At 37.7% G+C, this 15,816-nt stretch overlaps 1 protein-coding gene across 2 annotated transcripts in view; it reads left to right on the top strand.

The window, feature by feature from the left end:
* Adam23 (ADAM metallopeptidase domain 23) overlaps positions 1-15,816 on the top strand; it is a gene marked incomplete at its 5' end in the record, with an annotated part of 155,643 nt that overhangs the window by 78,772 nt on the left and 61,055 nt on the right. For both annotated transcript variants that reach the window (XM_013520785.1, XM_013520784.1), the window contains 4 exon segments: positions 10,253-10,335; positions 11,569-11,632; positions 14,817-14,889; positions 15,647-15,720. In XM_013520785.1, coding sequence (XP_013376239.1) covers positions 10,253-10,335; positions 11,569-11,632; positions 14,817-14,889; positions 15,647-15,720 — 294 coding nt within the window.

Below are 15,816 nucleotides of genomic sequence, written 5' to 3'. Positions count from 1 at the left end.
TTAATAATTGCTTAAGGATTAATTTTGAGAATGGAATTTTTTGGGTCAAAGAATTTGTACATTTTAAAAAGACTTTTGGCATTTGTGGGCAATTTTTTTTCAAAAGTTGGCATAAATTCACACTCCCACTAACATTATATACATAGACTTAAAACCATTTTTAAAATAAACTTACAAAGGTTGCTTTCCATACTGTTTAAGAGAACCTTGCTATAGGGTACTAGGAAAGGGAATTGATATGTCAGAATGACTAGGTTAAACTTGTTTTTACATATTACACAATTTTTCTTCCCAAGATCTCTAATTATATAGAAAAAGTGCATGTGCACAAAACGCATCCACCTGCCAGCATCACACAGAGTAGTTTTCACACGATTGGAGAAGGATGGAGTCACCAGAAGCCTATTTGGCTTTGAAGTTAAATGTAAATGTAGACACTTTAAATATTCTGGGAATTGGTTGCAAATAAAATGATGTCTCTTCTCTTTAAAGAGAATTATCTAGATTTTTCTGCTTTGCTACCAGCAACCCCTTGCCACAGTAGTTAACAAGAGGTTAATGTCTTGGCTTTTACTTTTATTGGATGAACGTGAGCTTAAAGACTCGTTTCTATGCATTGTAAATATAGGAACTAGAGAGGTTAAAAAATGTGGTTTATATTTGCGTTTCCATAATGATTAGTGGTGTTGAATACTTTTTTATGTACCTATTGTCCATTGTATTTCTATCTATTTATGTCCTTTGCCCATTTTTAATTGGGTTATTTACTTGCTTTTGAGCTGAATTCCTTGTATTTTTTGAATGCTGACCCCTTATTAGATACACGATTTGTAAGTATCTTTCCTCACTCTGTAAGCTGTTTCTTTATTCTGTTGGTTGCTGTACAGAGCTTTTAAGTTTGATGTGGTCACACTTCCATTAAATCTCTTAGATGAGCCATAGTTCATATTTTTAAGCAACTACAAATACTTTGGTTTCTTTTCTGTGTAAAAGAGACACTATCAACTGTCCAGCAGTATGTGGACCGAATAGATGGATGAAATCTATTCCAGTTTCCCACTATCTTATTACTCTCCATCAGTACTGGGTGGGGAAAATCTCCTTTTCTAGCCTATTTTCCTACCCTGGCTTCATTTAGTCCCCTTGCTCATTTTACGCATGGAAGGAAGAACAAATAAACTAGTGGTAAGGAAACTGAGCATGTCTCTGCAGTTTCTTCCCATGGTGGGGGGAGTATGACCCACCTAGGTATAAGAAGTGAATATTCTTTCTTCTGTACTATGCTTCCATTTGTATGGTGGCAGCCCCTGTGAGTTAAGAGGTGAGGGACAGAGTGTTTATTGGCTGTGCCTGGTGGGTCATTCTGGCCACCTTAGGACTGTAGCATTAGCAAGCCCATTAGATTCTTAACTCAACCCCTCCTGTAGCTTTATCAGCAAAAGGTGGTATTTTCATCTCTCATTCATTCTTACGTTACTCATTTGGTTTTAAACTTGGGTGGATACCACCTCACATGCGCTAGAATGGCTGTAACTAAGAAGACAGATATCAATAAGTGCTATTGAGATTGTGGAGGAGTTGGAACCCTTACACAAAACAGTTGGGCAGTTGCTCAAAAAGTTTAGCACAGGGCCGGGGATGTGGCTCAGTAGTAGAGTTCTTGCCTTGCATGCACATGGTCTTCGGTTTGATCCCCAGTACCATAGAAACAAAAACAAAAAGCAAAACAAAACAAAAAAAGTTGAGCACAGAGTTACCATATGACTCAGCAGTTTCACTCCTAGGTGTATATCCAAGGCACTGACTATACCAGTCAGTGTTTATTTAGAAATAGATATGACACAAGCTATACACATGTGTACGAATCTACAGGATTGGCTTATAGTGGCCACCCACAGAGTCAAATGAGGAAGTGTACAGAGGGTGTCTGCACACTGGAGACTGAAGGATCCAGCCTGAGATCTGGAGCTCACTGCAGTGTCCTGAGTGAATCTGTATCAGGGAGCCAATGGGTCTGCGATGGAAGGCTGAAGTATATGTGCTTGAAGCCAGGAGATGATGTCCAAGGTGAAGGCAAAGACTGGAATGACTCTGCAGAAACCGAAGCAGATCTGTCCTTCTTCATTTCCTTTTTATACCATCCGGACAACAGCCATGCTAGGGTGTGGAATTGCTGAGCTGATTTAGTTAAACTTCTCTTAACTAAACTTCTCAAATGGATGCAATCAACCATCACAATGATAACTTTATGTCTATGCAGAAACTTGTATATATAACAGCATTTTTCTCAGTAGTCCCAAAGTGCAAACAATGGAATTATCTATTCACGGATGAATGAAGGGATGTGGCATCTCTACATGGTGGAATACTATTCAGCCCTAAGAAGCATTGAAACACTGACACATGCTCCAGCATAAACAACTCCTGTAAACATTACGCTTAGTGAAAGAAGCCAGGTACAAAGGACCACATAGTCTCTGATTCCTTTTCTTTGAAATCTCCAGAATAGGCAAAGCTGTAGAGAGTGAGAGAAGACTTGTGGTTGCCAGAAGCTAGTGGGGTGGAAGGAAAGAGGAATGGGGAATGAATGCAAGTGGGTACAGGATCTCTTTTGGAGGGTGATGAAAATATTCTGGAATTAGCTAGTGGTGATGGTTGTAGAACTCTGTATATTAAAATATCACTGAATTGCGTATGTTAAAAGGATGACTTCTATAGTTTGTGAATTATATCACAAGAAAATGGAGTACTTTTCAGGTGGGAGATAAAGTTATTAACCACCTTCCTCCACAAGCAAGAGTCCTTCAGACTGGACTTGACACTTAGGCTCATGAATGAGCCATTCCTCTTCAGTCATTAAACATGTCTTCTGGTTTCATCCAAGTTGTTACCACTAGCAGGGTCTCCTTTGTTTCAGCCAAATAATATTTCATTACGTGTGTCTTCAATGAAGTAAGCTAGACACAGAAAGAAAAGCATTTCACGTATATGTAAAATTTAAAAAACAAAACAAAACAAAATGAAACGAAGACTATACAGAGAGACAATAAAACCAGGATTACTAGGTCTATTAGTCAGCTCTCCCATTGCTGGGACACAAACACCCACCACTCACAACTTAAGGAGAAGAGGCTTACTTTGGGTCATATTTTAAGGGGAGGCAGCCCATGGTCAGCTGGCTCCAAGGCAGAAACATCATGGTGGAGGGCATGGTAAGGCTAAGCTACTCCGTTCATGGTGGCCTGGAAGCAGACCAGGGCAGACCAGTGCCAGAGTGGAGGGGCCAGGGACCAGACAGAGACCTCAAGGCCACTCATGCCTCCGTGTCCCACCAGACACACCCAGAAGTGTGCACCATCAATTCTCTGGGCAGATCCCAAAGCCAGTCAGTTGACATTCCACCCTAACCACTACCCAGGGCAGGGCACTGGGAGCTGTCCGTCAAAGGGTACTGCGGTGTAATTATGTAGGATGTGTAATCTAAGATATATACATCCACACAGTATATGAACTATAGTAATTAATATTGCACTATGTGACAGAAGTTTGCTGAGAGAGTAGATTTCAGGTGCTCTTATCCCACAGTCACAAAACGTAACTATGTGGAGGTATTAACACAGGTTAATTTGCTTGACTATAGTAATATTATATATATATATATATATATATATATATTTCATTTTGTATGTGTATACCATACATAAATACAATTTTTAAAACCACAAAGAATACTAATTTAGCTCATATTATGATGTAGTTGCTGTTGGAGGTAGTGCATACATATCAATGAACTAGATGCAGATGCCTGCCCCTGTGGGTTCTATTTTCTGTTCTTTGCTCTTTTCTTTATCAGCATAAACATGAGATGCTCTTAGTGGTTTCCTTATCAAATCCTTATCATAGCTTAGCTCAACTGACTTCTCAGTGGAGGCTTTCTGGCGGTGATTGTTGGCAGGCTGGGTTGGACACTGTAGGTGTGGCCCCTGGCTGGAAGTGGTCATCAGTTCAGAGCAGAGGAGATTTGAAAAGTGTCCCCAAGACCCTGTCCAACACAGTCATCCCTTGGGTCCCTCAGGGGACAGTTCTTAGGATCCCACTACACTCTGTGGGTGTTCAAGTCCCTTGTATAAAACAGTGTAGTATTTGTTGTAACCTGTGCACACTGGTTCCCATATACTTCCCATATACTTTTTTTTTTCAGTTAAAAAAGTTTCATTAGTCTGTGTTTGCAGTACAAAATGTTTGCATTCCTTGGGTGGAGTTGGTACATGAACATAGTGCATCTTAATTCCCTTTTCCTTCCATATACTTTAAATCATCTCTAGATGATTTGTATACCTAAGACAATGTAAATACTGTGTAAATTGCTGTGTTGCATTGTTTAGGGAATGACAAGAAGAAAGGCCCGTGCGTGTTTAGTACGGATGCCATTTTTCCCTGCATATTTTCCTCCTGCTGTCAGTTGAATCCCAGGACATCGAGCCGGCTGATACAGAGGCCAGCTGTGCATGAGGAAGAGGGGGTGGGCACTGCCACGGCAGGCCAGAGCCTGGCCGTGCTACCAAGGCTGGCTGCGGGTATTTTCAGTCACACATGTTTGCCTGTCTTCTCTTCTGTTTAATTTTTCCTTTTTCCCTTCTATCCATTCTTTTTTCCTTTTTCCTGTATTAATGTTTTATGGATTTTTCTCAGCCTGTCTATCTCTGTTCATTTTTCTTGTTTTCTGACCTCAGACCATACTGTATAATTGGATTTAAAATATCATATTTGTGTTTTCTGTTCTTAATCAAGAAGTTAGATACTTTAAAGCTCATAGTCCCACCTTTATACCATATTAAAATGACTCTTATTTGTATGTACCATAGGATTTTTTTGTAGCCTCAAATTAATAACTAGTTAAAAATTGCTTACCACTAAGTAAATAATAAACAATTTAAGGAATAATAGGAAAACAAAACTATCTACACTTAAACTACTTATATTAGATGCAAACTTATTGGTCCTTTAAATTTTATTATAGATAATAATTCAAGATATTGCCCTTCTTAGCAATATTCTGAGTTCATTAGAGAATATGAAAGAATCATGGGGTAAAAAAATGCCCCACGAAATCAAGATAGCAAGCGTCATTGGGTCCTCACAAAGCTATTTTAAGTTTGAACAGTATAGGGAACTAGTAAAAATTTATGTAGCATTGGTTTAGTTAAACTGTTCTGATAGTTTATTAACAAATACTGCAAGAACATTTTTTCTGACTGAATTTGATGAAGATAAATAATTGATGTTAAGGTGTGAAATTTTTATTTTTTATTTTCTTACTCTGTAGTATTCAAATTCAGGTATATATGTCCAGTAAAATATGCCTTTTTAATAATTCTCTTTGGGTACCAGACTACTGATTTTTAAAATAAATTAGAGTACCCTATTAGATGATGCAGTTGGAATATTTAAAAATATGTATGGAGAATAATCACTTGCGTATACTATCATCACATTTATTCAGGACCTGTATATTCTGTCATACACATTTTCTAGCTAAGGCCTTTGTAGTTTATTTTCAGATGTTTATCACACTTTCAGAAAGCAACTGAAAAATACCAATGCTTGGTCACCAGAAACGCCCAGGTCTGTAAGAGGTTGTTAGGCTGTGAAAGGTTTTTAGACATGAAAATAAAAACGTACTCATTGAACTTTACTGAGGCAAATGAGTTAATTAAACAGACACAAAGCTGGGGCAGTAAATATTGATTTGGTTCTTTTTGGCCTTCCCCAGTATAACTTAGTTAAAAACAAAAACAAAACAACTCAACCTACGGGAGTCACACCTCATCCGTTTTTTGTGACCTAAAATGTTATGGCCACCTATTATCTGCTGCTGTCTCCTCTCTTACCTTTGTCTTCATGGGGTTATGTCCTTTTTAATTCTGTAACTGTTACTTAAGTGGTTCTTGAGAAGGAATGGAGATGGTTCCATTTTCATTAAAGGGAGTAGAATCAAGAAATTCCTATTATGAGCTCAGAAGGACTGCAGGACCAACTCTTTCACTCTCTCAGTTATTATCACTAATGTCACAAAATACTACCTCCAGCCTTCTGATTACGAGTGCTTTAAGAGATGCACATGGCTCCTGGGTTTCACTGAAGAGTAGTCCTGACAGCTTCCAGTGGGGTTCTGGGCTTGGCACCCTGGTGCGGGGAGAGTTAGGATTTGCACATGATTTGGATTTGTAGCACTGAGCTATGTAGAAGTTGTTGGCTGAGACAGCAAAGGTGCAGACCTAATAGGATTTTTACCTTCCTCTGACTAAGGATTATACTCCTTATCAGATGCTCTGTTTTTGTTGAATTTAATTACCCGACAAGTTTTGGATCTGAAAATGCGGATGTTTATGGGGACACTCAGAGCATTGCATCGTGTGCCAAATTTGCCCTTTTTGGTTTTCCTTCTTGCTGGTTGTCTAACCCCGAGTCTGTGGCCACTGCTAGGGGTTTAACACTGGCCACTCATCCTGAATGACCAGAAGTCTTGCTAAGTAGAAAGGCTTTCTGGAAAAAGAGACACCAACGTGAGAACCTGAAGATGGAGAACTCAGTATGGGCTTTATGTGTTGCTGGCAGAGCCCTTTAGAACTTAGTGCCCATCTCCCAGTGGTCACAGTCTGATAGTGGTTATTCAAGGTAGCCGAATCCCTTTGTGGAAAGCTCTGGAACTGACCAGCCAGTTTCCCTGGGAATAAGCCCCTGGGGTGTGGCCTTTCTGCACTGACCCACTACTATTATGCTTGTCACCAAGAGGAGTTGCCTGTTTGTTCTCAGGGTTTATTTTATATAAAATACCCCAAGATATTACTTTACAGTGGTATTTATAAGAGTTTGACTGGAGAGTTGCCAAATAGTATTATTACATAATATTTTTTTAAAATTTGGCATAAATTTAATAAGAAACTCAGAAAATCTAATGCTAAGAGTAAATTAGAAACTACCACATTGCTCATGGTGCTTAATATAACTACATAGTTTAGATATTAAAGTTTTATTATGATAAACATCACTGCTTGGATATTATCTTCAGTCTACTTAAGGTCCAGAAAATATGGTGATTCACATTCCAGCATACAGAAAACTCAACCATTCCCTTTGCATAATAGCCCGCCTTAATTCAAACAGGTAACAATGACCTTAGTAGCGAGGGGACACTAACCTGCACGTTCCAGTGCAAGTGAACGAAACTTAGATGTAAGAAAGGACTCGATATTTTATGGAGAAAAGAATATTTTCAGGAAAATCTGGAAATATCTCAGCTTTCCTTAGAAAGATCAAGTAAGTAGGAATATTTGCTGTATATTTACTTGTAATAATCATTTGACATAGCGAGCTTTTTGGTGTGATACCAAGTGCAAAATCACCAGTTTGGTGGAATGTACAGTTTCCTGTGGTTGTTTTCAGGAGCATGTGAAGAATCTGAAATGTAATGGCTGAGTATTGACCTGGATTCTCAAATTGCTGAGATGTGTGATATCATTTGTCCTTTTAAATACCAGAGTCAAATACACAAACAGAACTTGGCATATCACATACAAGTCGATATTTAATGCAACTTTGCTATTTGAAAACAGAATATATATATTTTGGAAACATGCTTGTAGTCTAAAGTACTTGTATATGTAAGCGAATTTCCCCATAGGAACTAATGGAAATTCAGATGATTCATTCTACAACCCCAAAATATTTATATGAAATGATTATGATACTATAAAATGATAAAGACAATGCAAAATATAAAGAAAAATAAGCAAATGAGCATGCACTTACATTTGAAAACCTTCATGGTTGGTATGAGGGAGACAAGAGAGAGAAGGGTTATTGTATAGGACAACTTCCACTATCACTAATCACTATTGGCTCAATAAAATCTTTTTTGGCTCAATAAAACCCCATCTAGTGACTCAATAAAATCTTTTTTGGCTCAATAAAACCCCATCTATTGACTCAATAAAATCTTTTTCTTTTTGTGCAACTTTAGTAAGAAACCTATCCAATCCACTTGCTTTTGCTTGCTTTTGAGAAATCTGCTGTTAAACAGATTCATTGTTTGGACAGTTACAGCCTTATTTGGGTGGTGCTTTTCTACAAAATTTTGCAGTGTTTCTCACATTTTACAAATCTCCCTAATCCCATTTGAAGTGAGGGATTCCCCTGCCTTTTTCTCCTCCTTCGCTGTAAATAAGATCTCCTCCATAACTGCTTGCCATTAGGAGGTGATCACCCACAGTCCTTGAGGGGATGGAGAGAAGGAGAGAGAAAAGAGAGAGGGAGAGGGAGTGGGAAGAGGAGTGGGGGAGGGGAGGTAGGAGTGGGAGGGGGACAGAGGGAGAAAGAGAAACCATTGGCTCAGTGTGATCATGTGATGTTCTGTATTATGTATTACTTATACTGCAAAACATCACTCATTTATCAAGTTGGAAATGTTTGTGTGTCAGGGCTGGGGATTTAGCTCAGTGGCAAAGCGCCTGCCTGGCAAGCGCAAGGTGGTGAGTTCGGTTCCCCGGTACCAGAGAAAAACCCAAAAAAAAAAAACAAAAAACAAAAAGTTTGTGTGTCTTGTGGAAAATTTGCAGAATAAGTTATTTGCAATTTAAGGATATCTATCTATCTATCTACTATCTATCTATCTATCTATTTATCTATATATCTGGAAGTCTGCCTGGAGAGTAACCAAACGCCTAGCTTACTCCCAACCCCATTAGGCAGGTGGTCGTCCCTTTCCTAGTAGTCCGGGAGAGAAACTCTGCTTATAGAGAAGAGGGAATTATCAGAGAAATAATACAGATGACTTCCCAGAACTGAATTGCATAAGGACTGGAAGGTGCCATACAGTGCTCAATACAGTGAGGAAGCAAAGACCCAAACTAAGGAGCTTTATGAGATTTCATGAAAATGATGCTGAATAAGATCTCCTGAAGTCTTTTCAAAGTGAAGCAGTGAAGGTTATGGAAAATATCTAATAGTAGAATAATGTCCAATTTTCAACAGCAAAATTAGAAATCAGAGGAGTTTACATAAGGCCTTTGAAGTACTGAGAGAAAATAACGTTCAATGTAATATTTTGTACCCACCAAAATTATGGGTCCACTGTGAGGGTTGAAAAGGAGGTGTTCCTTTCAGGCAAGGTCTTGTCAAATTTATCTTCCACAAATGTTTTTGGGTGACAATACCCGAAGATTTGTGTCTCTGAGAAAAGGGAGAATGGGGATCATGAAGGGGAAGACAGGTCCAGTGGGGTCCAGTACAGAAGGCAGGTAAGGGAGCTCCCAGATGATGCTACGGAGAAGTCTGAATGGAAGCTGTGCATAGAGCTTTGAAGGCAGCAGACAGACCAGAGCCTGAGTGTGAAAGGAATAGAGGTGTGTCCAGGAACAGAATGGGCATGGCAAATTACCTGATGTTTGACCTTACTGAGGTGTTTTAGAGTAATGTCAGATAATTGAGATCTATAAGTGCTAACTAAATGGAAAAATAATCAAGAAAATAAGGCAAAACTTAAAATTTAAAAATGGAGCAAGAAAGAAAATGTAATTAAAGTAGCACAGCTGTGAACAATATTTGCAGAGTCATAATATGAATATGGAATAGCAATGTAACACAAAACCAGTGATGTATATTGGAATGTACTGGGGACAAGAGGGGTTTCCATGATCTTATAGCATAAAGATGTTTAAAATACATTCAACCAAGCTGAGGATATAGCTCAGGGGCACAGTGCCTGCCTGGCAAGGGTGAGGGTCCTGAATTCGATTCTCAAGGTTAAAAAAATTTTTAAAATACATTAAATCAGGACACAGCAGTATAAACATTCTATTCAAAAACACGTAGGCAAACACTAAAAGGAAAAATGTGGGGAGTTCAAAGTGATTCTCTTGGTGGTGGGGAAGCAGGGAGAAAGAAAACAGCTATATGACAGTGCCTGGTATTTACTTATACAGTATCTGCTTAAGAAATGTGTATGAATTTCATCATTTACATTGGCATCATTCCCTTTAAAGTCTTTTCTTCATTAAATTTAATACATACATACTTCTTATGGAAAAGTTTAAAAATTAGGTAGCCATAATCATAATTTCAAATAGGAGTTTCTAGGATTATGAATACATAGTGCACCTATATTACCATCTTTGCATTTTTTTTGCTTTATAGAACAATATAGTCACTCATAACACATAAAATACAAATAATCAAACCTTCTGCTTTGCAGGGCGGAGAGCACTGTTACTATCATGGAAGCATCAGGGGCGTCAGAGACTCCAAGGTGGCTCTGTCGACGTGCAATGGACTTCAGTACGTGGGACCCTCACTAGGTCCTCTCCCCTCCAAGCTTGATTTTGTCCATTCAGTCCTACTGTCTTCCCCCACAGAATTATCTCAGTGACTGTTCTGTGCCACTTCTGTGTTAGGAACTAGATATGCAGTGGTTCACAGGGAGGCAAAGTCCCTTCTGGAACACTTAAGAGTTTTGAAGAGATTCAGATATTAAACAAATGATTGCACAGATTAATACTTAAGTGTCATTTTAGTAGGTGTTTTAAAAGGGAAGGAGAGGACCAGGGGCATATTAGTTAGCTTTCTGTTACTATAACAAAATATCTGAGATAATCAGTTATAAAAAGAAAAAGTTTCTTTGAGCTCACAGTTTTGGAGGTACCTGTCCGTAACTGATTGGCCCTGTTGTTACTGACCCTGTGGTGAAGTAGCACATCTTGGTGAGTCTCCATGGTGCCACAAAACCTCTTGCTACATAGCCAGGAAGCAAAAAGAGTGAGAAGGGACCTGGGATCCCCTGAATTAGAGCTGAGTATAGCTAGCAGTTATCTAGGCAAGGGTGGGCTGGCAAAGAGGATCTCATGCATTGCTTTGCAGGCAGGATCTAAAAATAACATCTCTGGGTACCTTTTGGACACAAACACAGTAGCACCATATATGAAGACCTAGTTTTCCCACGTGTTGAAAAAGCATCTGGAAACTTTTCTTATACTTTATGAAAAAAATCTCACATCTCTCAAAGTGAAATGTGGTTTATGTGACATAAAATCATACTGTATTTTGGAAATTCACAATTTATAAAGATACTTCCATTTGTTTCCTCAGAATCAGATGGTTTTAGATTATGCTTATACAAAGAACCTGTTTTCATCTAGATGATACTGGATTTGCCTACATGTCACTAGAAAATTTACACTAGTTGTACATGGTTCTGTAATAACCCAGGATATTGTCACTGTATGAGTAATCTTATCCCAGATTAATGTTCTGATCTGTCTACATCAAAAACTAATTGTCATTTATATGTTATTGGTGTACACTTTCACACTTTTTGTAGCCTCTGGGCTCCCTAGTAGAGTTCTGGACCACAGTGGGAGTCTATATAGATATTTGGATTAGGTTTGAGTCAGTCTAAAGCTATTTGTTCACATGCATTCTTTGTTTGAAAGACATAATCATGATGTTTACTTGGTATTTATGGCCATGTGCAGTATTTGTTAATTCTCTCCTGTGTGGTCTCTTGTGCTGCAGTGGTATGTTTGAAGACAGCACCTCTGTATATATGATAGAGCCACTGGAGCTGGTTCATGATGAGGTGAGTCTGCCACATCTGTTTCCTTATGGTGTTCAACGCTTCAAGCATCTTTACCTTTGAGCAGTAAAGAAAACATAAGTATAGATTTCAGAGTGTGTTTATGCGTGTTACCTTGTGTCAAACTTCGAAAGGTACCATGAGTTTTGAAGCTGGAAGTTGCACATGCCAGACCCACATACCAGTAAGGGACAGTTAGAAGCATCGCACTTAAGCTGCAGAAAGTGAAATCAGTATTTCCAGTCTACAGAGTGAGGAGAGAGGACCTTTCATTTTGCAGATCTCCTCAAAGTAACTTTCTTTCTCACTGTCTTCTTTAGATGACTATGTGACTGCAAGTATGTATTTAAATTTATATTGGCATCAAAATATTCAATGGGGAAATTTGTAGGCTCACTTATGATTACCTGATACAGTGTTTACTTTCAAAATAGGGAAGAAAATAATGTTGAATCATGCCAGTGGCCTAGAAAAGGAATCAGATAGTCTAGCATTGTTGCTCAGTAGTAGAATGCAACCAAATTTAAAATTTGGTGTATATTCATCAAGTATTATATGGAGGGCTTACTGCTTGTTGGGTACCATTTTAAGTGCTAGGTATATGTTAGTGACAAAACAGATGTAGAATCTGGACCTAATGGAGCTTCTAGTCTGTGGGGGCAGATACGGAATACACAGGGTGAATGAGGAATTACACACAGTAGGACATTTTAGATAATGATACTGTTTAACAACAAAAAAAAATGAAACCAGGAAAATAGGAGACTTACATTTTTGTGTGCATTGCTAGGAAAGACCACAAAGAGAAGGTGGGTTTTGAATAAACACCTTAAGGAAATCAGAGAGCTGTAAGAACATTCCAGGAAGTGAGCAAATGGGAATGTCCTGAGGTAAAAGTGTCCTTGCTGTGTTCAAGGAACAGGGGTACTTGGAAGGAGTAAACAAGAGGGGAAATGGTAGGAGATGAAGGCATGGCGAAGTCAGATCAGTGAAAAGAGCTAGTAATGGGAAGAATATTTCTAAGAATTGTGTCAGAATAATTATTTGATGGGGTGCAGAAAGCAGTTTTTAATCTTTGGAGACTTCAAATTTGGGTAAAGTAAATTTTGGAACAGATAATAGTTATCCAGGCTGTTGATGACAACAGTTGAACAGATAGACATTTATTTTCTTGGTTGAGCAGTGTTTATATGACTATGGAGTAAATTTCAAATTTGGGGTAGGCAGGCTGAGGCAGGAGGATTGCCATGAGTTTGGGGCCAATCTTGGCTAAATTAGCACATTCAAGGCCAGCCTGTGCTACTTAGTGAGATTCTGCCTCAAAAAAAAAAAAAAAAAAAAAAAAGAATGAAGCAGAAAAGTCATTAAATTATAATTGGTTGTTGGAATGAACATGTTTTATTTTTTAACTAGTAACCATAAAAATTTCCAGATATTAAGGGAACTTAGCCTAGTTTAAGACATTTTGATTAAATAAGATGTTTTTTCCCCTTACTCCACTAGTAGATAAATGACATCAAAGTTGTTGGATTCATTCATTCATTCAAAAATCTGATTTTGGTTTTTAGGTTTGATTAATATATTTGTTACCTGTTGAAAAGATCCTAAAGATCAAAACAAAAAATCCAAAATAATAATTAATTTAGACCCTAGAATTTTAAAAATACATAAATATGATAATTTTTTCATTATATCCTTAATGAAGGAAATTTTGCAAATTCAGTGAATTAATAAAATGAATGTTATAGTGTCTGTTAAACTATTTAAAAGATATATATAGTATTGTTTTGATAATATTTAAAAATTACTTTTATATTATTGTAGATATAATTACATTGTTCAGGGACTCACTATTACATGCTTACTATCTTCTGTTTTTGCCCACCTTCCTTCCTTCCTTCTTTCCTTCCTTCCTGCTGCCTGCTTTTTGTTCATGTAATGATTTGTTCTCATCCTTGCCATGGGTGGAAGGAAAGAACAGTACTTGAAATTTTCAGTTAGTTGGTTTTAAAAAATGTGCTGCTGATCCAGTTGAGAATTTCATTACTCTAGATATTTTTTCACCTGTTACTAGAATTAAGAGATTACTGCAATTGACTTTAGAATTTTTGATATTTACATTATTGTTATTAATTTTAGTATGCTTCATAATAGGTAATATGGGCAGGATACTTCTTTTTAGAGTGGGATACTTTTAATAAGAATTCACTCTCCTTCAAGCAAAAATTAGTAAAAACATTTTAGATTATGTCACATATTTAAAGGGTTCTTTTTATAACTATTTTTGTGACTGTAAAACTAATATACTACAGGAAATTTAGAAAAGCAAAACAAAAATAATTAAATAGAAATTACCCATTTTTCCATCCCCCAAGATAACTTCCTTTCACCTTTTAGTATACATTCTTCCATTTCTTCAGTGATACAGTATTTGTATTTCCATGTGTATTTTAAAATAAATTTGGGGGTCATTATTTTATAATGTAATTTAATTGAGTAATGTATCTCTTGACATCTCAGTTATCTTAATTGTTAAATAGAGATAAATATGCATTGTATGGAGTTCTTATAGAAAATAAATTGGGTAATATGTCTTTAAACATTGTCTGGGGCATACTGTATATTCAGTATTGGAAGCTATAGCAATAATAACAGTAATAAATCATTTCGAGAGGTGTAATTTCCAGCTCATACGATGAGTATTTTTTAGTGTTGTTAATAGACATTGTTAATGCTCTCAAACTGTGCAATGAATTTCCTTCCACAATGTGTGAGAACGCTTTTTGCCTTGCAACTGTAATTAGTTATGGGTATTGTATTTTTAAAATCTTTCCCAGTTTGACGAATGGTGAAAATTGGTACTTCATTCTTTAAAAAATTCCATTCTAAAGGCAGTTCAGCATCTTTCATAGTTTATTGGCCGTGTTGTGTCTTTCTTGAAGAAAGCTAAGGTTTGAGATTAGTTAACAAGATTATACTTTTATTTAAACTGAGACAAGTGGAGGATGCTCTATTTTATTTAAAATTAATATTTCAGTAAGACATACACTTTTCACTTTTGAGAGCTAAGAGTTTGACATATAAGTATTCCTGTTTGGGGAAGGACATTAGCTGAAGTTCTAATGCTGTTCCACAGAGGCTCATTCATGTCTTGCTTTTTCATTGCCTACAACTGTTTGTGTTGCAGAAAAGCACAGGCCGACCACATATAATCCAGAAAACCTTGGTGGGACAGTATTCTAAGGAGATGAAGAACCTCAGTAAGTTTTAATTCAAATAGCCCTTACATTTGAAGTCGTAGGAACTTGCTGGCACCCTTTGGCTGTGCAGGCTTGCCGGGAGGTGGAATTCATCTACGATCTGGGTAAGAAGTGTGAGTGGGAGATGGAGTGGATAGAGCCTTCCACATCATGAGCAACAAGAGGGGTTGCAGCGGGAAACCTAAAGCTGCTTTGGGAGCCGGAGAGTGCGGTCAAGTTTAGAGGAGCAATTTGTAGCAGGCTTCTCCTTAAGCTTTCTGGTGTCCTGCTCTGTAGCTGGCTTCTGCTGCTTCTCTAGTAAGCTCTCTGAGACACCTTACCCAGGCCGGTGTGAGCAAAGGCTCCTTTTGGATGGTGCGTATATGTGATGCTATTCCTATATAGTAGAAACAGAAGTCTCTAATCATTTATGAGAAATGTATGTCATACATTTTTTAAAAATTCTAAATTAATTAAGCATAGTAAGATTCTCTCAAAGTTTTGGATATTATTAGGTAGATGTAGGTCAAACATACATCTAATGGAACTTGAACAGCTCATGTTTTTCATGATATTGGGAAGAAAATCACATATTTGAAGTATATGACCATGAGAATGTGAAATGTTTAATGACCAGTGTCCTTTTATCATCTTAGTTGGCCTTGGTTTTGTGATGACGTACATTATCAATGCTGCTGTTCTTTTATGGACTGTTTTTAAAACGTCCCTCACTGAAACACAGACAAGTGTGCGTTTTGTTCATTTTTCTCTTACACAGGTGTGGAAAGCAGTGAGCAGTGGCCCTTTCTCTCTGAGTTACAGTGGTTGAAGAGAAGGAAGAGAGCAGCCAGTGTGAGTGTGGCCTGTTTTAGCTGTGTGTGCATCGCCCCACAGTACCTAAGTGTCCTGAGCACAGCTCAGACTTGTGGAATTCTCTCTTCACAGCGA

Source organism: Chinchilla lanigera, unplaced genomic scaffold, assembly GCF_000276665.1.
Source record: "Chinchilla lanigera isolate Chin_1 unplaced genomic scaffold, ChiLan1.0 scaffold00056, whole genome shotgun sequence".
NCBI lineage: Eukaryota > Metazoa > Chordata > Mammalia > Rodentia > Chinchillidae > Chinchilla > Chinchilla lanigera.
This window is presented reverse-complemented; position numbering and strand designations above follow the sequence as displayed.